This window comes from Bos javanicus, chromosome 5, assembly GCF_032452875.1.
Source record: "Bos javanicus breed banteng chromosome 5, ARS-OSU_banteng_1.0, whole genome shotgun sequence".
In the NCBI taxonomy this organism is placed as follows: Eukaryota; Metazoa; Chordata; class Mammalia; order Artiodactyla; family Bovidae; genus Bos; species Bos javanicus.
Window position 1 is genome coordinate 24,449,666 of NC_083872.1, and position 24,367 is coordinate 24,474,032.

Here is a 24,367-nt window from a genome sequence, read left to right on the forward strand (position 1 = left end):
ACTGGCCAAGTCACAGAGATGATGTGCAAGCCATTTAGAGCTTCTGACTTTCCTAAAAAGGCATTATTGCCCTTTGCATGTTGAAAAGGCAGCTATTCAAAATGACCACGTTGAGATGGCCAGTGAATCTCATATACCTTTGTTCTTCACCATACAGAACCTTTGCAAACAGCTTGCTTCAACATTTAAACACTGTCTATTATATTTCTTCCCCCAGGGCTCCCATAGTTGAAAGATTTTTGTCTATTCAACAAACTGCATTTATTAAGTAACAATTCCCATTCTCAGGCTTTATTTATCAAGGGCATCTCAAAACAGCCACTCAGAGCGCTGACTGTGCTACCACAGGGAGCTGATAAAATTCCAGCTCAAAGCAAAGACACTTGTAGCCTTGCTTAGTCTGTGCATGTTTTTGTAATCAGCTTTTTGAAACATTACAAATAGCTCATAAATCCTTCCCCCAAATCCCAGACTGTAGGCCGAGAACCACAGTGAGAATCACCAGTAGTTGATAGATTCTCACTTTCTGAAGGTGAAGAGTTCTAGTCTGGCCATTCAAAGCCTGAAGACCTGGGAAGAGTTTTCTACTGGGCATCAAAGCTGGCTATTCTTACTTTCTTCACTTAGATTCACTGCTGGAGTTCCTATTAGTAAGACTCTGGTTTTCTGGTTTAGCCAAGATAGGCCCTACAGAGGCAAAACCCAAGGAAGATCCTTCCTCAACTCTTGGGGAGATAGGAACAGACAAACTGAAATGCCCTGGTATATCCATAGAACACCTGGTCATTAAAAACAACCACATGGGGATAGCTACATTGTTGTGGAATAACTCCTATAATGTGTTAAGTTAGAGAAGCAGGTCCAATGTAGTAGTTATGGTGGCCTTTCTTTAACATGGACTTCCCTGGTGGCTCACACAGTAAAGAATCTGCCTACAATGCAGGAGACCCAGGTTTAGTCCCTGGGTTGGAAAGAATCCCCTGGAGAAGGAAACGGCTACCCGCTCCAGTATTCTTGCCTGGGAAATCTCATGGACACAAGGAGCCTGGCAGGCTGCAGTCCATGGGGTTGCAAAGAGTTGGACAGCACTGAGTGACTAACACTTTCACTTTTTTTTTCAGAGTAGTTCTCATAGAATGTTCTGGAGACTCATTTTGTACTAAATGTTCTGAGCAAAAGTAGTCCTGAGAGCAGATGTTACCTACTGTATCCCTCCTAGAGTATCATAACCAGAGCATTCAAACGCTCTCAGAAGCCTTGTGCTAAGGAAACCTAGTTTGCTTTTTGTCTGTGAGGTTTCACATGTGTGTTGGACCGTGGAAACTTTTTCCAATGTAGTAGCAAGAACCAAGATTTATTGAGTGTGTATTATGTGCTGGGCATTGTTGGTAATAACCCTGTGAAGTCAGCAGTGCCATCACCATGTCACAGGTGAGAAAACAAGGTCAGAGAGATTCCGTGACATTTGTGAAAACACCCCAGAATTACAAAGATGTCCTGTGAGCTACAAGGAAGTATCCACATTCTGATTAATTTCGGCTCAGGCTGGTGGCCTGCCCGCTGCATCTGTCAGCCACCCTGGGAACTGAGATGATGGGTGTGGTTATTCTCCACAAAGTCAACTTAAAATGGACTGTTCATTAGAATGGACTCAACTTAGAATGGACTCTGCTTTTCTCACAAACTTCTTCTAGAACTCTCTGTTGCTCTGTATGATTTAAGAAGTTACTTATGGTCTCCAGCAGGTACAACTTGCTGGCTCTGAGTTCTACAGGTTTCCTGACTATCTGCTGTGGGATTTTGCCTGCAAAAAATATGCTGTGTAAGGCTCAGGTCCTCCCTGCCTCCCCTGACCCTGCTTGGAGGCTTGGCCTACCTTTGGGGCCTGGGTTTGCCCATCACCATCTCCCTCTCTGGGGGCTGCTATTACCTGACAACTGGAAGAGGCAGCTCCAGGGGCTGAGAATGATTGGAAAACTCCTCCTATTTCTTTTATTTTCGCCTTCAGTGGAGGGAGTGTGAGCAGTGAGCTGGGAGCTGAGGTGATGGAACAACCCTGAGAAGGGTGTGGAAGGGTGGTCCTCATTTCCATGCCAAGGGTTAACCTCCTGCTGACACTTGGGGTCAGAGCCTGTTGCTTTCCCCTGATGCTCATCTTCAAGGTGCTGTTGACTCACTCTCTGAAAACCAGGTGACCTGATTCCATGATCTTGGAAATCACTATTAGCAGATCAGAAAGCTAACTATGTACCTGTTAGCGGAGGTTAATAGAGGTTCACCTGTGAGAACTCTTTAAAAATACAGATTCCTAGGCCCCTGCCCCAGTCCTGCTCAACTTGAGTCTCAGCGGCAGGGGGTCTGGGAATCTGCCCTTTCAAAAGCTCCCCCAGGAGATGCTGATAAACTGCTCCATAGCCTAGGACTTGAGAACCACTGCCCGATGTCATTACACAGACATTCAGCATTTGAGTTGATAAATGTCTCCTCGTGGCCCTTCATCAGATAAGGTGTTGGAGTTTTTCTGGTGTTGCTTATAATTCCATCTGAGCTGCCATCATCTTTATTTTTAGGTGAGGAGAATTCGTGTTGCGAACTGCGGTAAACATAAATCCTGTTGGGAGTGTTTAGCAGCAACAGACCCTCACTGCGGTTGGTGCCATTCGCTACAAAGGTATTTCCTGAGTTTTCTCACCGACTTGCAATTTTGAAACAGTGTGATGCGGCTGCACACTTGTTGCCCTACTTTAAGGATCCATTGCAATGACCTGGGGGAACTGATCTCGGCGCCCACTAAAATATCATTGTGTAATCCAAATGCACTCTCGGGGATGTTCCCAGCCATGACGGTGTTACTGAAATCATTTGACCTGGACGGCTGAGAGGGTCCCCAAGCTGGAAGGGTAGGGGGAGTTGGAGGTGGGGGAGAGGGGATAAGTTGGGGCTGTCAGTTTTTCTTTTACTTTCTGCAGAGTTCTCCAAGACTAGAGAGAGAGAGAGAGAGAGACAGAAGGTTCTCCCTCAGCGGAGATAAAAGAATAGGCATGTTTGAAATGTTTCAAATGAATCCTCATGATGTCACGCATTCGGTTGGCTCCGTGGAAGCCTGATTATTGATGATGTTGTCTCCTGATGCGAGGTACAGCTGTGCACAGGCCTGATGTGCAGTCGCAGTCTCCGGGCAGAATCTGCCCAGCTCGGTCTTGAATTACGATGTTCACGACCCATCTAGGCTCAGGGCGACTTGTAGCAGCTTCCTCGCCATGGCAGCTCCCAGTGTCGCTGGGACCGGCCTGGTTGGATTCACTGTTGCCATGACAACTCAGTACTCAGGCTCTGCTATAGAAGTGAGGAGAGGAGAGCCTGCTGCAGCTCAGGCAGAGGGAAAAAAAACACATACACCGTAACAGTGTCTGTCAGTTTGGTGCTTTCAGTTTTTAAAGGTGAAAAAGGATAAGAAAGAGTAGAACAGGGGCAGAGAAGCTGAAGGCTAAACAAGGGGCAATTTGGGGAAAGAAAAGAAGGCTGAGAAAGAGAATTTGGGAAGCTTTTGCAGGGAAGAAGGCAAGAGGAATGAAGAAGTATGGGGAAATACAATGTAAGCCAGAGGTTCAGTAAACAAAATAAAAATATGGGGATGGAATTAATTAAGAGTTCATGGAGGAAGTCTGAAGCTGAGATGCAGCAAGATGCATAATTGCCCTTGCCTTTCACTGAGCTTCCTTACCGGGCTGTTGCCGTCAGAATCACCGGCAGACAAAAGAAGCAGGGCCAGGAAGAGGCTCATGAATAATTGTAATTGGGTAGGAACGTTTTCTTCTTGTGGCTTGCCTAAGACTAGACTTGAAGAAAATTAACTGATCACAAACAGACCGGTATCGCTGCACACTCACTAAGAGGTTTTGCTGTAATCTTTCCAACCCTTTCCACTGATGTAGGTTCTCTGGGTTTGCAGAGCTCTCTGCACGAGTTAATTCAGTAACAGTGGTGGAGCTGGTGGTGATGGTCACAGTGGTGATGTGATTAAATAGCCACATGTAGCTGGTGGCCACTCTATGGGCAAGCACAGGTCTGGCATTCATAAGAGATGTCTGAATTAGAGATGTGAATTTGGGGGGTTAATAGTGTTCAGATGATACACGTCGTGAAGTTGTAAGACCAGTGAGGGAGGGGGCATAGGTTGAGGAGAGGAGTAGTTGAAGAACTGAGCTTTGAGTTCAGTGAGCATTGGTGCAGGGTTTAGGGGTCAGGGAGATGAAGAAGTAGAGCTGAGAGAACAGCCAGAAGCGAGAGGAAAAACCAAAGAAGGTGGCTTCTTGGAGGCCCAGGGAAGAAAGGAGGAGGGGAGTGGTCCATCGTGCCAGATTGTGCTGAGATGTCGAGCAAGAAAAGCGAATTGAACCACTGGACTTAGCAGGTGATTACTGCCAACTGTGACAAGGACAGGAAGTAGTGATAAAACTGTAAAGAGAAAATGAGAAGAGGATGGAGCAGAGACAGCTCTTTCGAAGAGCTTTACTGAGGAAGACAGCAGAAACATGGAGCAGACATTGCAGGAAAGTGTGAAGTCCAGAGAGCTGTTTTTTAAGACACATGAAATAACTGTGTTTTAGTGCGGCTGGGAAAGTTCTAGTAGTGTGGGAGAAACTGACAATACAGCAGAGAGAAGAGAATTGTGGGGTGTTGTCTTTCTGCACTGAAAGAAAATATGATCTTCTGTGCCAGTGGGGGGCCCAGCCCCAGCCAGGAGCATGGGACCCTTCATCCTTGGTCATGGGAGGGCAGGAGGAAAATATGGGCTCAGGAGCAGGTCGGTGGTGGAAGCGTATACAGTGTCTTTTCGTGTGACTTTGCATTATTTTCAGGAATGTATGATGAGTGAGAGCGAGGTGAGGGAGGAAGCCCTGGAGTTGGAAGGGAGAAGTGAGAGAAGGTACAGAAGAGAGAGGATGAGAGAACAGAGCTAGGAAATGAAGAGCAATTGCCAGACAGTGTCAGGGTGCACGTGAGCTCCATGGTCTTGCTCTTGAAGTGAGAGCGGTACTCCTGGTTCTGCTTTCACAAGCCACGTTTGGCTCTGTAGGCATAGCGGTAGGATAGGGGAGAGTTAGATTTAGCCAGAGATGGGACTGGTGGCTCAGTGGTAAAGAATCTGCCTGAAATACAGGAGACACAGTTTCAGTTCCTGGGTGGGGAAGATCCCCTGGAGGAGGGCATGGCAAGCCACTCCGTACTCTTGCCTGGAGAATCCCCAGGGACAGAGGAGCCTGGCAGGCTACGATCTATGGGGTCACAAAGAGTTGGACACGACTGAAGCAGCTAAGCAGCAGCAGGGAGTTTTCAAGAGAGGAAAGTTGCGTCCAGGAGCTGAGGGTGCCTGATGATATGAGTTTGGATACTTACAATTGTGGACCCTGGGCTCCAAGCTGGAAGTGAGGAGGGAGGTGAGGATGGGCGTGAGGGATGGGAAAAGGTAGCCAGCTCTGTGCAGGGGAGACTGTTTTGGGGTTTGAGACTTGTGGGACCTGGGGACCTGGAGAAGAGGTAGTGGTCGGACTATGGGGAACTTGAAATTAAGGTCGCAGAGGGTGCAGAGTTATTGGTCCTGACAAGGTCTGGGGTGGGATTCTGTAACTGAAGTAGAATGGAGGACAAGATCCTTGGCAGAGAGGGTTGGCAACTGAGGGGTCACAGTGCTCACTGGGCCAGTCATCAAGAAGGACTATGGAACAATTTTGGAGGGACTGAGGAGCAAGATATTCAAAAAAAGAAATGAATTGCCTGTAGGCTGCATGGTCTGTGGATGGTGGTGACAAGGTGGGGCTTGGGGGCCTCTGGGCAGATGGCCCAATGGCTTGAGCTTCAGAGCTGGGGTGTGGGGAGTAGGCTTGGAAAGAAAGGAAGAAGAATCATCCTAAAGAGGCAGCAAGACACAAGGAGGACCCTTATGATGAGGGAGAGGAAGCAGCCAGCCCTTGGTGGGCTGTAGGAATCGGTGTCCTCAGGGAGAGCCTGGTTTCAGAATGAACAAAAGAGTGAAGAGAATAGTTGGAGAAGTTGAAGACTCCAGGGATTTTATTGATGATGGGCTATGATAAAGGAGTTCTAGCCTTCTAGAAAAGGCTGCTCATAGCTTCCCCTGCTTCTGCTCTTGTTCCCTTACCCCTGCCCCAAGAGGAGTGGGCGTTTAAAAATCTCAACCAGATCATTTTATTCCCCAGCTTAAAAACCTCCACTGGCCTCCATTGTAGAATTCAGTCTGACTCCCTTACTCATGGGACCTGAATACAGAGCTTCTAAGAATCAGGTCCTTGGTTACTTGGCCCTTTCTTTCTAACTTAACAATATGCCAGGTTTGTTCCTCCCACAGGGACTTTTCACCAGCTGTTTCCTCAATCTAGAAAATTCTTCCCCAAATCTTGCCACGGTTGGTTCTTTTCTTACTCGTTAGGTCCCAGCATGCACATCTCCCCCTCTACCAATGACCCAGTCTGAAGAAGCCTCACCTCACTCCCAGTGACGTCACTGTTTTGTTTTATTCTTGGCCCCATCACTACCTGGCTTCCCTGGTGGCTCAGTGATGAAGAATCTGTCATGAGACCTGGGTTCAATCCCAGAGTCAGGAAGATCCCCTGGAGAAGGAAATGGAAACCCACTCCAGTATTCTTGCCTGGAGAATTCCATGGACAGAAGAGCCTTCTGAGCTATATAGTCCATGGGGTCACAAAGAGGTGGACATGACTGAGCAACTACCACACACACGTATCACTACCTGAATGACCTTCTTTCTCTGCCTCTTTATTATAATGTAAGTTGCTTGGGAGCCTTGTCTTGTTCATGACCATATCCCCAGAATCTAGAACAGTGCTTGGCACATGATAGGTGCTTTAAAAATGCATGTCAAATGAATGGAGATTGAGTGGTTGGAAACATCTACCAATGGCAGGCTGAGACATGTTAAGCATGATTAAAACATTCCAGGTTTGTGAACTGATGGCGCTTCCCAGCCATGTCAGATCACTTGGTTTCAAACTGGCTTGGTTCTGCCTAAGATGAAATAAAACTAAGCCTCATATCTGTGACTCATGTTAAGCTCCCAGTACCATTCAAAATTAGGAATTCTAAAGGGGGATGTTTTCTTATAACTGTAGAGCATCCCACTGTGTTTATTTTAAATGTCACAGATTTATTTAGAAAAATAATTTGTTTTCTCTGTTGAGAAGGTTGAGTTTTATTACATACATGTCTAGAAAGTGGATGTGTTTGGGGGTGTGTGTGCAAGAAAATGATCTTAGCTTCCTTTGGATCAAGTGTGAAGAATGGGCATCCAGTAAAAGCTGATAAAAAGCAATTAGACAAACAATGAGCTCAAAAAAGTCTAGTATTTTATTGTTGGAACCTCAAATCCAACCTATGCTGAATTTTTCTGTGTGGGTGGAAAGTGAATTTTTGCAGGCTGAATATCTTAGGTTTGGAAGCAGCTTCTCAGTTTCTCCCATATTGCAAAGCATAGCACATGTGTTCAGTTATGGATTTCCACAAAACTGGCAATCCTGAACCAATGAACAGGTGAGGTTCCAAAAGTTCATTTGCAAATTTGTTTGGCACTCTGAATGCATTTTTCCCATACAAACAATGTCATAAATTAAGGGCTGATTCCCAAGTCAGCCCACAAAATTCAATTTATTTAATTTCAATAAATATTTATTGAATATCTACCAAGAACCCAATGTGGGAAGTGACATAACTAGGTGATATTGGGAGAAATCAGATGCCATTCTTGGCCTTAAAGAATTTACATGCCAGCTAAAGAGACAGACCCATCACTGGCCAGGATTCATTCATTCAGTCATACATCGCATCAACAGATTTCCTGAGCACCTACTGTGTGCTTGGGATACAGTTCTTTCTTGCCCACATGGAGCTTGCAGTCTAGTGAGGGATAAAAAAAAAAGCCAAAAGTGAAGTCGCTCAGTTGTGTCTGACTCTTTGTGACCCCATGGACTGTAGCCTGCCAGGCTCCTCCATTCATGGGATTTCCAGGCAAGAATACTGGAGTGGGTTGCCATTTCCTTCTTCAGGGGATCTTTCTGACCCAGGGATTGAACCTGGGTCTCTCGCACTGCAGGCAGACTCTTTACCATCTGAGCCACCAGGGAAGCCCAGTGAAGGATAGGGACAGTGTTATTAGTCAGGTCTGCTCCAGTAATACTGTGTTAACCAACAGATTCTCAGTGGCTTACAAGAACAAAAATTTGTTTTTCTTGCTCACGGTTCAGCTCCAGTGGAGGGTGGGGGTGGGAAGGGGACTCTTTGTCAAGTTGTAGGTGGAGAGTTTGGTTCAGATCTGCTTCATACGTCTCTCGTCCTGTATGTACTCTCCTCAAGGCAGACAGCAGAAGTGCAGGAACCCAAGCTGAACTCTGTGGTGCATTCAGAGCCTCCACTCATGTCACGTTTGCTGATATTCCATTGGCAAGCAAGCCACATAGCCAAGCCAAACATCAGTGAGGTAGGGATACATACGGCACCTACTCTAGGTCCTTCTATTACAGGAGAGACTGCAGAAGTGGGAACAGTAATTCAGTCTACCCCAATACGTCAAGGGGTTTCCAATCTATTAATCTTGATAGGTAAATAGAGAGTAATAATGTTTAGCACAGAGGAAGTGGAGGATTCCATGGAGGCACATTAAAAAAAAAATCTAAATAATAATAGCACATGTTGGCGAGGATGTGGAAAAAATGAAACCCTTGTGCACTGTTGGTGAGAATGTAAATTGGTGCAGCCACTGTAGAAAACATTGTAGAGGTCCCTCAAAAAATTGAAAATAGAACCATCACGTGATCCAGCAATGCCACACCTAGGTATTTTTCTGAAGAAAATGAACACTAATTCAAAAAGATAAGTGCATTCCTATGTTCATTGCAGCGTTATTCACAATAGACGAGATGTGGAAGCCACCTAAGTATCGTTCGATAGATGAGTGGATAAAGAAGATGTGGTATATGTACACAATGGACTCCTCCTCAGACATTTAAAAAATGAAATCTTGCCGTTCACAGCAACATGGATGGACCTAGAGGATATTAAGCTAAGTGAAATAAGTCAGGCAGAGAAAGACAGATATTGGATGGATTTCACTTGTATGTGGAATCTAAAAAAACGTAAACAAAAATAGCAATGGAAACAGAGTCGTAGGTACAAACAGGTGGTTGCCTGAGAGGAGGGGGATGGGGAGATAGGTGAAATAGGTGAGGGGGATTAAGAGGAACAGACTTCCAGTGCAAAATAAATGAGTCATGGAATGAAATGTACAGCTGGAGAATATATGGTAATAATTAATAATAATTATCAGTAGTAATTATAAAATGGAATAATGATTAATGATAATAATATGCTGATAACTTTGTATGGTGACAGATGGTACCTCGACTTGTCATGGTGACTCTTTTGTAATGTATAGAAATATCAAATCACTATATTGTGCACCTGGATCTAACAGTTTTATAGGTCTATAATACTTCAATTAAAAAGACAACCACAGGTTCAGTGAAAATGAATCAATCAAAGCAAACAAACCTAAACTTAAGGTCACAGAAGGCTTCCTGGAGGAAGGGATGTCTAAGCTGAGCCTGAAGTGTGAGCATCAGAGAGCATCCGGGTAAAGAGAGAGGAGGTGGAGGAAACTGAGGGAACAGGCCATGCCAAGGCCGGGAGCTGGAGGAGCGCTTGGCCTGACGGGCAGTATGGAGCAAGGGTAAGGTCTGAGGAGCGCAGTTAACGAGGATAGATGGGGTGGGGGAGAATGAGTCTTATAGCCCATGTTAAAGATCTGAATTTTCCTGGAAAGGCTTTGGGAAGCCATTCCAGTGTTTCAATCAGAAGGCAGACTGGATCACTTGTGTCGGGTAGAACAAGCATTGTGGGACAAGACAGACTAGAGAAGACACCGCTGGAAACCCGCAGATCACTGAGAAAGTGGTTGTAAACCAGCAAGAGATTGGAGACTGAATTTGAGAGATGATCATGGGGATGGAGAGAAGCAGGTGGATTTAAGAGCTGGCTGGAAGATAGAATTGACAGGACTTAGTGATTAATTGGATTCCTCCCTTGAGTCTGACACACTAAAAATAGGGCCATAAAATGAAAAATAAAATATCAAGGTGGCCACTGTTTTTCTGGAAGATGTATTCTTTCTCTTTTGATCTAAGTCCTCACAAAGAAAGTAATGATACCCAAGCCTACACTGGATGCCTACTGTGTCTCAGGCCTTGTACTTGGCTCTGGGTGGGAACCCAAAGGATGGGTACCTAAGTTAGATGGAGAAGGACTTCTGAGAGAGGTGGAGCTGGGTCTCAGTTCCTGGGACTTTGCTGTTGAAATGATAGGGGAAAGAGTGCAAGTATCTGGCTTGGGTACCAGAGGGACCAAGGTATTACTGACTGAGCAGGAGTTTAGAAAGACTAGCCAGTTTGGGATGCCCAGCAATGCAGGGGATGACTACCACACTGGAAGGAGGAGTCCAGCAGAGAAAGAAGAGTGCAGACCTGGAGTCAGTGTGTTCAGGATTGAATCCAGGCCCCTGTGTGACCTGCAGGTTTCTTATCATCTCTGTGCCAAATCTCCTCTTCTATAAAGCAGGGCTTCCCTGGTAGCTCAGCTGGTAAAGAATCCTCCTGCAATGCAGGAGACCCTGGTTGGATTCCTGGGCCAGGAAGATCCCCTGGAGAAGGGATAGGCTACCCACTCCAGTATCCTTGGGCTTCCCTGGTGGCTCAGCTGGTGAAGAATCCGCCTGCAATGCAAGAGTTCTGGGTTTGATCCATGGGTTGGGAAGATCCCCTGGAGAAGGGAATGGCTACCCACTCCAGTATTCCTGCCTGGAGAATTCCATGGACTCTGCAGTCCATGGCGTTGCAAAGAGTGGGGCATAACTGAGTGACTTTCACTTTCATAAAGCAGAGTAGTAACAGTACCTCTCTTGGAGGCTTGCTGAGAGAATTAGATGATGTGCATAAAGTCCTAGGCACAGTTCCTCTTTGTGGTAAGCACTGTAGTGATGTTAGCTGTTATGATGGCAAAACCCCAGAGGAAGGAGCAGTTGGTTGTAACCAAGGTTGGGAAAGGCTTCAGAGAAGAGGTCACGTTAAGATTGGGTCTTGGGGGAGAGGAGAATATTGGGTCTTGAAGCCTGAGGAGAATTTCACCATGGGTGTGGAGTGAGGGATAATTCACGCAGCAGAACCAGCACAATAAGGGTGTGATCTTTTCATTTTATTTTCCTTTTTGGCCGCACAGCCTGTGGGATCTTAGTTCCCCAACCAGGGCTCAAACCCACGGCCCCTGCAGTGGCAGCACAACTGGGCCACAGGGGCAGTCCTGCCAATAGGAGATCTTTTGAGGGAAAGGGCCAACTGGATCATCTCACCCCAGCACTTCTCTGGAAGGAGGAAGTAGATGGGGAGGGGCCGGGAAGGAAAGGTTTCTGAATCTGGACTTTATTAGTTGGTTCTGGAAACTTAGAGAAGAGTTTTCAGCAGAGGACCGAAACAATCATATCTGTGTTTTTAAAAGACTGTCCTGATGGCATAGAAGAAGATGAAGTGCATTAAGCCAAGCATTAACTGTGCCATGCTTGCCACTCCTCCCATGGGGTTGCTGCCTTCCAGTATGTTTTATGAAGAGTGAGTTTACCTCCTGTCTCTTCCTGAGTCATCTACTTAGCAGCCCTTTCTCCAAACTTCACGTAGTACCCCACCACCTCTCCCAACACCATCACGGGCTCCACGTGGGCTCCCAGTCACGTGACGGAACCAAGCCTGGGTCCTCTTCAGAAAACGTACATGTCAGAAAAGCCACACTCATCTTTATTGTCCTGTCCTATCCCCCCCCCTCCAGAGCATGTGTGCAGGGTGGGGACAAAGCGCCCAGGCATGATGATTTTAAAGTATCTGTAGACTCCCCTCACTTATTTGTATGAGGGCAACACTTACTCGTATCCTTCTACACGTTTCTTCCACGGTGGCAGTTGGAAGACTTTCAAGCAGCCCCTGGTGGCAGTTTTTAGGTTTTCATCTGCTGGTTGGCTGATACATGACACTGTGAAAGAGGTCATTTCTCAACTTGGCGTAACAACAGACTTTCTGAAAGGGTTGGGGTAACAGAAGGTGATTTGAACGCTGGTAAGAAAAACTAAAATCAGCCTGCTAAACATATTCATCCTCAACACCCCAGAGTAATAAGCAAAAAGAATTCAGTGATTTGCTTATGGACGCACTCAGTTCCCTACATTGCTCTGCTGTCTTGAGGCCTTTCTTCCCTCCCTCTCCCAAGAGACACTGCTTTCTCAAGTCTCCCCTAAGCATCACTCGTAAGGCCTAGGAGCTGCTCTTGCCTGAGAATTCGACCAAGGTGACCCATGGTGCATAGTAACCATAGCCACATTCCTCTGAAGTTTGAGTTACTCTGGTTTGGTCTACCATTGTGAAAGGCAGCCACTCTGCAGCAGAGAAGGCCACTGGGGGCTTTTCAGTGGAGGAATCCATGCCCACTTCTCCTTCAGAATGCAATTACAGTGCCCCTTCCCTAGGAAGCCTGCCTTGAGCCCAGGCCCAGCCAGGAGACAGGGTCCCCAGGCATGGGGGAGAATCTGCTTACCACACGTCAGATGCTATGCCCTGAATGTCCCCTGCATGTTCCATTTAGTCCTCCTGGTACCCTGTGAAGTAAGCACTTATTACAGTACCCACTTTTAAGATGAGAAAACAGCCTTAGGTTTCTGTATTCATTTCCTACTTCTGCTGTAGCAAATAACTACAACCTTGCTGGCATAAACAACATACACTTATTATCTTACAGATCTGGAGGTTGGAAGTCTGTAGAGGGTTTCACTGGGTTAAAACCAGAGTGTAGAAAGGACTGTGTTCCTTTGGAGCCCATAGGAAGAATCCATTTCCTATCTTTTCAAGTTTCTGGAGGCACCTACATTCCTTGGCTTGTGACCTCTTATTGAATCTTCAAAGTCAGCTGTGTAGCCTCTTCAGACCTTTCTGGCTCTGAATTCTATTTCCATTATCACATCTCCCTCTTTGACTCTGACCCTCCCACTTCCTCTTACAAGGACCCTTGAGATTACTTTAAGCTCATTCAGATAATCTTAAAAAAGATTCTTAATCACATCTTTGAAGTCCTTCTTGCCAAGTAAGGCAACACATTCACAACTTCAGGAGATTAAGACATAGATATCTTAGGGGTCATTGGTCTGCTTACTGTAGCTTGTATAAGCAGTGGAAACAGGATTAAAGTCTTAGATCTAGGCTCTAACTCCCAAGCCAGTACCTTTACCTACCACCACAGTGAAAGGGAGGAGAAACCTAGAGACATTATCCCTCATGGTGGTGGTGGGGAGAAGGGAGAGCCTGCTCTAGATGGACCCACCATGGAAGACTCAGGGTCAACCTGAGTTATGGAAACCCTTCTACAGCTTGAGAGTTTAAGCATCACAGATTTGGGTTTTTTTTTTTTTTTTTGGCGGTGCTGGGTCCTCATTGCTGTTCATGGGCATTGTCCAGTTGCAGTGAGTGGGGATTGCTCTCTAGTTTGGTACAGGGCCTTCCCATTGCAGTGGCTTCTCTTGTTGTGGTGCACAGGCTGTCGAGCACAGGCTCAGTAGTTTGGGCTCCTGGGCTTAGTTGCTCCACAGCATGTGGAATCTTCCCGGACCAGGAATCAAACCCACGTCCCCTGCATTGGCGGGTGGATTCTGCAGACTCTCAACCCCTGGACTTCCTGGGAAGTCCCACTTAACAGATCTTTCTGGAGCACCTAGTGTGTGTCAGACACTGTTCTAAGCATCGAGCTTCTCTAGCAATGAACAGCTCAGTGCTATGTCTTTGCCCCGTGCAGGTCCTTCTAGAAATGTATCAGTTTCCTAAAGCTGTTATAATCAGTGGCACACACTCAGTGGCATCAAACAGTGAAGATATATTCTCTCACAGTTCTGGAGGCTAGAAATCCAAAATCATGGTATCAGCAGGGCTGTGATCTCTCTGAAACCTCAAGGGGAGAACCCTTCCTCTCCTTTTCAAGCTTCTGGTGGCTTCCAGCGTGTCTTGGCTCATGGCAGCTTATCTCTAACCTCTATCCATCTTTACGTAGCCTTTTTTCCCTGTCCAAATTGCCTTCTCCTTTCTCTTGTCAAGGCACTAGTCATTGAACACCCTAAATCCAGAATGATTTCATCTTGAGACCCTTAACTAATGACATCTGCAGAGGCACTATTTCCAAATCAGGTCACATTCTGAGGTTCTGAGTGGACACGAATTAGGGGTGGAACATTACTGACCCAACTACATGAGGGAAGAGTGAAAGTAAATAAGAACGTGGCGTGTCAGATGTGATCACCCTTAGGAAGAAAAATAAAGCTGACGAGGGGGTAGGGCTTGCCAGCTGGAGGCAGGGGAGGTTAGTTTCAACCACAAGGTCCTGGGAAGCCTCACAGAGAAGAGGGCGGCTGAGCCAAGACCCAAAGGAACGCACTCCACTTTGGGATGTCCCCTTTGGAGGCTGTGGCCAGGAAGTCAATTCATGACAGAAGATGGCTCCCAGTTCTGCATCCGTCCCCTCTTTCCTTCCAACCCAGGACGTGTCCTCATGCTGAATTCTGTGCAGTGACACTCCTTTATGGTCCAGTGAGGCTCTAATGGCAGCGATCATGAGAATAATGGGATTTGGGGGCGGCCCCTCCTCCTCGTGTGAGGACCCCATTGTGCCGACTAATTGTGTAGAAGCAAGTAGGACAACTGTCTGTGGGGTGGAAGCAGTGGGGAGCAGAGAGGAATATGTTATTTGGGCCTCAGGGCATCACTGAATTACCCTGGCAGAAGCCGAACCCATGCATCTGGGTTACCAAGGAGGCGGAAAGGGATGTGGGGGCCTTCTCACGCTGGAGGGGGGTCTTGGGTGGACCCGAGTCCCCTGGCTTCTTCATCATCTTTGTCAGCTGTTAGAAGAGCTGTGAATATTTCAAAGCAGAAGGTGGAGAGGGGATGAAACCATGAAGGCGCCCAGCTCTTGGCACCCAGGCAGCTGACAGTGGCTGGCACTGAGGGAATGCTTACCATACCCAGAAGCCAGTTTTGTTTGGTCCAACTTCAGTCTCCAAACTACTTATCCTCACATCTTTTTAATTGACGCTGTGTAGCTCGAGCAGGTACCATTAGGATCACCCCTTTTAGTAAATATATGTTTTAATGGAATAGATTTTTTTTTTTTGAAATGACCTTAGCAGGCACTTTCATATGTATCGATTGGCTTTTAAAAATTCCTCAGATGTTTTCACTTGTCTTGGTGACCTGGTAATTTTCCTGTTCCCAACAACAACAACACATTGAAACCAATGTTCCTGTCTTCATTGGAAGCCTTCCTGCCGGGCTTTGGTGTTTTTGCTCTTGGGTACCAGTGAGGTTTTGTAGCATTTGGGCCCTTGTATCCCACTTAGGGACAGTGGACCATTTCTGAAGCACCCCGTGTGGGACTCGAGTTACTCTTAGGAAGATGGAGTTTTATTGCTGCCAGCTTTTTACTGATGGGGGAAACTGAGGTCCTGAGAAGCTGAAGAGTGTGCTTCCCATTACAGAACAAATGCGTGGGAGAGCAGCTTGGAACCCAGATCGTCCTGACTTGAAAGGCATCATTTCCCATCTTTGTTTCCAGGCTACCTATTCTTTACGAACGCCTGCCTTAAATTCTTTAGTTCAGGGTATGCCTTTGGAAATTAAAACACCAACTCTTAGTGCACTCATCACCCACCAAAGAACCACATGGGGTGAAGGCCACAAATCCCTTTTTTGTGAGAGTGTTTCACATGTGCTGAATAGCTCCAAGTGTCAAGACAAAGGCTGGTTTTCCACCATGCCAGTGAACTGGCCAGCCCAGTGAACAAAAATCAGTGAAACAACTTCTGCTGGTATCGTGGAGACATAGCCAAGAATTTAGTCACTTGAACATTTAATTCTTAATCCAGTTCAGTGAACGTGTGTTGAATGCCAGCCATGGGCCAGGTCCGGTAGTAGGCCCTAGGGAGACAAAAATGAATAAGGCTCTGCCCAGTGGAAGCTCACAGGTTAGCCTGGGAAGCAGGCATCAGCCGATATGCCATGAAAAAATGCCCTGTTATTCAAGGCCTGGGGAGACCCCAGAGAACCCTCGGGGGAGGAGGAGGAGGGTTATGATTAAGAACCTTCCAAGAAGCCATGAGCTGAGTCTGCCTGCTACGTGGAAAGGGCAGGCTGATCGTTGATCTGATGTGTGTGAGCAATGCAAAGGGCAGACCAGTTACTCCTGTTGCCCAGATGCCTGTCACATCAGTATTATTTTGTATGTGTTTGGCTTATGTCGTTCAGACTTTTTACCTAAGTTCTGTTTCATTTGCCTATGTAATAAATATAGTAACAGCTACTAATATTTACTGAGGCATTATTGGAAGCCTCAGTTAAATAGATGGATGTTTCTGAAATAACTCTTTGATCTATGTTTTCGTAGGTGTATGTTAAGTAGATGTACATTTTGGTAACAATTCCATGAAATTGAAATGATTATTATCTGCGTTTTTGCAGCTGGGAAGCCTGAAACACAGAGAAGGTGTGATTTGCCCAACGTCACCCGCTTATAATTGGCAGCTCCACCCACCACTTCTTCACTAGGTTCTAACCTGGTCTGGTCTGCTCTTTAATCAGTTCCTTGCAGAGACCAGACTTTAAGTGAGCTCAGGCTCTTGGCACTTGCTGTTCCTTCTGCCTAGGATGCTGTTCCTACTGCTCTTGATGTGGCTAGGTTGTCTTCATCCTTGAAATCTGAGCTGAAGTGCCATCTTTCTTTTTCATTTAAGGTTTTGGCCATGCTGCATAGCTTGCAGGATCTCAGTTCCCCAACCAGGAATTGAACCCAGGTCATGGCAATGAAAGGCTGGAATCCTAACCACTAGGCTACCAAGGAACTCGAAATGCCATCTTTCTTGGCTAGCTTACCCAAAGTAGTTCCTCGCTGCTATATTTTTTTTACTTTCTTCTGAAAACTAGCCTTGATTTGAAACTATTTAAATTATTGACTGCTTCTTTGGTTTTGGTCCATGTGCCTCACCAGAATATAAGCTCATTAAGAGGGGAGCTTTAACTGGCTTAAACATCCATCCATCCCCAGTGCTCGGTGTTTGGTATCTGGGGGGCACTCAGACAATACTTAGAAGGAATCCTCGATGTGGCCTTAGGCCCTAGGGGTGCCAAGGTGAATAAGGCAGGCTCTTCCCTTAGGGATCTTACAGTGTGGTCCGAGAGACAGGCAGTCAGCAACCAGCGCATTGTGCTGTATGTATCAGAAGCATGTGTAAGGTGCCCATACGGACACAGCGGAGGGCATGACTGCTTTGCCTGGAGGCTGGGCAGACAGGGAGGAGGCGATTCTGAACTTGGAGCACCATTTCACCAATACTGCAGGCCCTCGGACATTCTGCACATGCCGAGAAGAGCCGGGCAGGTTTCCCTGCATGTGTTTATTAAGTAATTGCTCTTTGCGAGGTGCCATGTACTAAGTATTAGTGATGGATGTCTTTAGGAGCTTGTAAGTTAAATAGACTTATCAACCCACGATTGCCGAGGGATGAGTTTGGGAAAGAAGGAAGAGGCTCAATCATAGTATTGGGTACCACGAGTGTGGAAACGTGTGTTCTAGGCTCCAAGTCATGAAAGGGATGTAGGTAGAGGAGTTTGGTGTAGGTGGAAGGGTGCCGTTGAAGATTTTTTAGTAGGAAGAGGTGTAATCAGTTCTGGGCTTGAGAATACCTTGGCATTGGTGTGGAGAGCTGACTAGAGGCAGGTAGGAGGGAGGCCAGTCACAAGCCTGCTGCAGGAGCCCAGGTGATAGGTGAGGGCAGATTGTGGGAGACGGCATAGAGCAATGCTTGAACGAATAGGTCATGATCAGCCGGGTATGAGAGATGAGAAAAAAGAGCCCCCAAAAAGCCTAAAGTTTTCCAATTTGATCTTCCATTTGGATTATTGCTCATTAACCAAGATTTAAGTGCTTCCCAGTGTGCGTGGCTATGGCACCCCACTCCAGTACTCTTGCTTGGAAAATCCCATGGATGGAGGAGCCTGGTAGGCTGCAGTCCCTGGGGTCGCTAAGAGTCGGACATGACTGAGCGACTTCCCTTTCACTTTTCACTCTCATGCATTGGAGAAGGAAATGGCAACCCACTCCAGTGTTCTTGCCTGGAGAATCCCAGGGACTGGGGAGCCTGGTGGGCTGCCGTCTATGGGGTCGCACAGAGTTGGACACGACTGAAGCGACTTAGCAGTAGCAGCAGCAGCAGTATGCATGGCTAGGACTTCTAATCCTTCAGTAAAAACGTTAGAAGATGTGCATTATCCATTCCTATCTTTTAAGTTACAAAGTACACTGGAATATTGAAGGCTCTGAGAATTCCTGCAGCAGAGAAGATCATTTAATTTTATTTAACTAGTGTTTCCCAAATTTCTTAAGCCTCATTTAATACTAACACCTAAAACAGCTTGAAGAACACACTTGGAGAATTGCTGAGAAATGAAATAAAACCTGTATTTTTCTCATAGGGCTCAGGCTCTGGGAGGATGTAGTTATTTTTATTTTGGCCTTTATGATGTTATTATCCTGGAAACCTTTGAAAATTTTGAGCTGTTTGGTACAGTCCTAAGAGTATGAACACCACTGCCAGACTGCTGAGGTTCATACCATGCCGTCTAATCTCTGCGCCTCAGTTTCCTCATCATTGAAATGGAGCTGATAACAATAGTACCTACTTCCTGAGGTAGCTATAGGATCAACAAGTCCCAGAAAGTCCTAGAAACAGCACCCGGCCCCTGGAAAGGGCTCCATAAGCGAGGGCCCTGGTGAGGGGCAGTAGGGGGTAGGAGATGAGACATGGACTTGGAAGCAGCACTATCTGATTTGGTATCTCAACCCCTCTGCTTCCTAACTCTGTGACCGCGGGAAATAATATGGAGCCTTCTGCCTCCAGTTTTCCCCAGCTGTAAAAAGCAAGGGAATTTGTCGTACCTACTTCATAGTTTTGTGAAGAATAATGAATCAAATCATATGAAAGAACATCTCCTGGCATGTTAGATGTTTTCACTTTAAAAAAAAAATCTTCTAAATTGTTTCTGTTATTAGCATCATTTTCTTATGTAGGTTGGCTTTTCATCACTGGAGCTGAAATGCAGTTTTTCAGCTTTCCTGGCAAGTTATTTTGGTCTTGTATTTTGGCATCCCTCTTGGCTGACTCTGGAGGCCTAGAATTCAGAGTTGAGTTTGTCACAGTGACTTCTCGTTCTCTTCTCTTCAGTTGAGATTGGTTTTTCCATCTCGTGGACTAACAACATTAATGAAAGTCCCTCGATTCTCGGGACCACCTGGTCCCTCCTCTGGGCTCCGTGCCCTTCTGAAAAAATGCAGACATCTGTTTCAAATCACTTAGCAGAAGACCTTGGGATGCTCTTGTAGCAAATTCTTCCCCCAGCCACAGACACAGTCTCCTGTTCTGAGAGAGAGGCTGGATCTTTCCTTGTTAAAAGTTTTCTGATATTGTATCAGTAGAGAATCTTTGGAACAGATCACACCAACCTCCCATTCAAGCCAATTACCTGATATTTAGTTGTCAGTTTACTTCAGGGATTGTCTGCTCTTAGTGAACAATTAGATTAGAGGATGCTGATGAAATTCGAGTGGCAGGAAGTAGAAGTTACATTTCTGAGTTCAGAGTTTCTATTTCAAGGTTGAGTAAGTAGTAAATTCTTAGGGAGAGATTCTAGCCTAATAGAGTCAGATTTTCAAGGTCCCCCAGCCCGTCCCCTGGGCATTTCACCTGCCTGTATGCCTGGAAACTTCAGCTTATTTCTAGAGGTGGGTCTCCCAGTTCTTTATGTCGGCATGAAAACAATTAATAATTTAAGTCATCCCCATTAAAAAATAGAAATACTGTATAAATGCAATACTGTAATAATAAATTTAAAAGTCGATCCAGCTGGGCACTGTTCCCAGACTACCAGCCAAGCAGAAACACAAGTAAAGAAGAAAAACTGCTATATAATGCAAATGGATTCAATCTCATTGTTTTCTGCTACTCTTATATTGCAAATATATAGAATTGAAGTTACATTGCAAATAAATAGGTTTTGTGGGTTAAAACCTGGAGACTTAATCACTGTTTATAACATTATTTCTCTGGGGAGAAACGTGTATTCTGTATTACAAACAGAGGGTTTGCAAGCCAATTTTTGGAATACAATAGACTTCTGAGTTGGGGGGCTCCCTGGAACCTTAACCTCTAATTAGGTGTTTTGTATTCAGGGCTAGTGATAGGTGAACATTCAGGGCCTCTCAGAACCCTGCCCTGTGTTTCCCTCCCAAATCCATGCTCCCCTCTTCATTCCGGAGGCTCTGTCTCACCTCCATTCTATGCTCCTGGGGTCTTTATCTCTGTCGCCTTGTCCTGGCCCAGCCCCACCCTCCAGCCACTAATGGGGCCCAAGGAAGCCAGGAGGAACTCTAAATGTCATTATTTTTGTGTAGCTTATTAAATGGCAGTTAGGATCCTGGTGGGCTACAGTCCATGAGATTGCAAAGAGTCAGACATGACTGACATGTTGTAACACATAGGGCTTACAGATGACCATGCAGCTGAGTGGCCAAGTGTGTGGCTCTGAAAGCAGACTTCAGACACTTGAAGCTGGGAAAGCTTGGCACATTGTAAACACCTCTCTGAGCCTCCATTTCATCCCTATAGAGCAACGTGGTTTTGAGGACTAATGTTTATCCATGCTCAGTCTTGTCTGACTCTTTGTGACCCCTGGCTCCTCCTGTAGCCCTCCAGGCTCCTCTGTCCATGGAAATGTCCAGGCAAGAATACTGGAGCTGGGTGCCATTCCTCCTCCAGGGGATCTCCCCAACCCAGAGATTGAACCCGAATCTTCTGTGTCTCCTGCATTGGCAGGTGGATTCTTTCCCACTGAGCCACCTGGGAAGCCTGTGAGGACTAACGGGGGAGGAGTGGCCATCAACACTCCACGCGGCAGTTCCCCCATGTAGATACCTGGTGGGGTGGTGACTGAGGGACATCAGGGTTTGTTTGGAAAGATGTCCACAAACTCAGGAAGCAAACACACTGTCGGCAGATGCTTTCTGAATTTGAAACAGCAAACTTAGACAAGTGTCTGGAATCTCCCTATTCATGAGTTTTGAACAAACTAAGAGTTAAGGGCAAGGGAGGAGTGGTCCACATATGTATATAGATGAGTAACTAACTCTTATTATTTTGAACAGATTAACCTCTATAGTACATACTATGAACAAGCCTTCTTAAGTAGTTTAATTCACTAAATTGAATTCATGGTCCTTTCACCTAGCAAAAGTTTTTTTTTTTTTTTTTAATTAACTTTTGGTTTATGGGTTTTTTTTTTTCCTTCAGGCAGTTTTTTTTTTTTTCCCATTAATGCCGATTCTATTAATTTGCGAGTAGGCAAGTGTCTGCATGTTGGCCTTATTTTGTAAGCATGAAATCTAGCTGGACGTAAGGGCCAGAAAAATATTAATTGGGAGTCCTAGGACTTTGGGAAAGACCCTTGGAGAGCGCGGCAACAGCATAAGATAAGAAAAGCAAATACATGTCTGCCTTTTTTTTTTTCCAGAATATGCTCATTTGAATTTGAATCCCATTTTCTTCCTATCTTTCCTCCTATCTGAAGAAATTATCATGAAGTCAGTTAAGAAATCAGCCTATCTGAGGTTGCTTCACTGAGAATCAGCCTTGCCGAGACCTGAGTCTGAAAATGAGATTTTAATTTTATTTGGGCAAAAGCTTAAGTGTCTATGCACTTGACCATTGCTTTTGTGGATGTGTAGGAACAAGAGTGATGGCTTTCAAAAGGGACCATTTTGGTTTTGTTTACTAAAACGTGGGAGCTCTGAGGTCTGTTCCCCCTCCTGGAGAAAGTTTGTGTGGGTAACGTGGTGTCATGAAGATTTTATCATCTGCAATATTGAAGAATAAGATATGATTGTTGGTTGACCATCTGGTTATACGTTCTTGGAGTTACGGTTTGCTTTTTAATTTTTATTTTTCAGCTGGCGAGAAAGAAGGCATGAGATCTCAAAGGTGTTTTATAAACCAGGAATTTATATTTAGTTGCTTAACATGGTTCAATTTTGTTTTCGTCTTATACAAAATAGGAAGTGAAAGGTCTATTACATATATACATACATATATATACGATTCAGTGTTAAGTCGCTTCAGTCCTGTCTGACTCTTTGCAACAACATGGACTGTAGCCTGCCAGGCTCCTCTGTCCTTGGGATTCTCCAGGCAAGAAGACTGAAGAGGGTTGCCATGCCCTCCTCCGGGGGATTTTCCTGACCCAGGGATCAAACACGTGGCTCTTATGTCTCCTGCGTTGGCAGGCAGATTCTTTACCACTAGCACCACTTGGGAAGCATATATATATATATATATAAACATATGTTTTTGTTTTTTTTTCCCCCAAAAGATAAACTGAAAACCTTGAAAACCTCAGTTTCTAATCTGTCCCCTCTCTGGCCCCCGATTCAAACTTTTAGCTTATATTAAAAGTAGTCTCTTCGCTATGAATACAAGTCAGACATAAACTCTAAGGAAACTCTAGAAAGAAAACTCACCTACAGAAAGGTCCTACAGAGATTTCATATTTCATTCATTCATTCAAAAATGTTGGTTGAAACCCTAGTATTTGCATATCATGCTGTCAGACACAGAAAGATCTGCAGAAGAAATATTAAAGACATTCTTCCTTCTTTTGAGGAGCTTACAGCTTACTGGGGGGCATGACGTAGCCACGTAAAACAGTTAAGTTGTAATTCAAGGCAGCATATGATTAAATACCAAAATCTGTGCTTCCAACAAGAAATGCCATAGGAGTTCAGAAAAGGGAGTGATAATTCAGTGGCACTACTCTTTTCTGCCTACAAATTGGCAAATTGTAGCACTGTTTGTATGAAACATTTTACACTTGTTTTTTTGGCAGCCTTAGGCCTTGACTCCCAGGCAGTATTAAAAGCCTACAAAAACATTTGTACTCTCCTCTCTTTAGAACTGGCCTTTGTTTTTTTTTTTTTGGCCTCCTTTTAGACAGAGGAAGTGCCTTATACAAGCTGGAATGCCCCTGCGAGAGAGGCAGGTCATTTTTGACAGTCATCATCGCTTTCTAATACAAAACAGGGAACCAGCCTTGTCCTTCTGTCTGTTTCAATCCGGCAGTATGTGTCCCTCCGTTGAAAACTCTCCCTGACATTGAGAGGAGGTTTAATTTGAACTTAATGTCCGTGACGGATGAGCTAGCCATCAAGGGTCAGATAAATTTATGACTGTGGAGAACTGCTGATGAAAATCCCCGTGGCCCTGATGTTGGAGAAGGAGCCGACACAGGTGGAGGAGAGCTTGGACACAGATGTGCTGCCTGGAAGCAGGGTTCCCCGAGACGGGAGAATATGATGACACGCTGAAAGATTGCACTTGGGGGTGATGTCTAATGAAACTCACTGGCTTCCTGTTCTATTTCTGTCATATTCAAATTAGCGCAGCGCTCAAAGATGAAGCCGTGAGGCCTAAATTTATTCTTAAGAATTTTAAAAAAAAAAGAGAAGAAGAAAAAGAAATAAAATGCTTGTCAAATACACTGTTTGGGACCACACTTGTCTCCACTCACTTCCTTTCAGGGACTCCCCGGAGTTGACTGAGGTTATTATCTAGTTGCTTTCAATCTCTTGTGAATCATGAATTTTCAGTTTCTTTTAAAACTTACTGGTTCTCCTCCACCGCTTCGTTTTAACCTTGGACCTTGAGAAGGCAGAGGTAACAGAGGTTTTGTTCTTTCCTTGATATCATTCAGTAGAATGTCTGTGCAATCCAACACCATTTGGAAACCAAGTAACGTTTGGCATTTGTTCTTCTTGTTAAGTTGGCCGCCCTGCTGGCGAGGCGGGAGTTCCCAAGTTCGCATGACCTAGAGTGACCGAGCCAGGCACAGGCGAAGCGGCGATTTCACCTTCAGCTTATGATGGTGTTTATCAAAGTAGCTGGCCCTGCCCACAGCTGCAGATTTCTTTGGGGACATCCTCTGGGCTGGCTGACTTGGGGAGGTGGCCCTGGCAAATGTTTCACCCAATATCTTTTGATGTGAGTTGGTATCTGTCTAAATAAATGTTATGTAGCAGATGGTTCTGGAATGTCTTATCAAATTCTTGGGAAGACTTTGCCCTTGCAATATGTTTATTTGATTATCATACTGCAAAGCACAACAATGGTCGC

At 45.4% G+C, this 24,367-nt stretch overlaps 1 protein-coding gene across 6 annotated transcripts in view; it reads left to right on the forward strand.

The window, feature by feature from the left end:
• The window catches only part of PLXNC1 (plexin C1), a 156,365-nt gene that overhangs the window by 36,122 nt on the left and 95,876 nt on the right, over nucleotides 1-24,367 (forward strand). For all 6 annotated transcript variants that reach the window (XR_009736334.1, XR_009736333.1, XM_061415753.1 and 3 more), the window contains exon 4: nucleotides 2,571-2,671. Coding sequence is in view for 4 of the 6 variants with exons in the window: in XM_061415753.1 (XP_061271737.1) it covers nucleotides 2,571-2,671 (101 nt within the window). In the remaining 2 variants the exon portion in view is untranslated. The remainder of the gene's footprint in view (nucleotides 1-2,570; nucleotides 2,672-24,367) is intronic.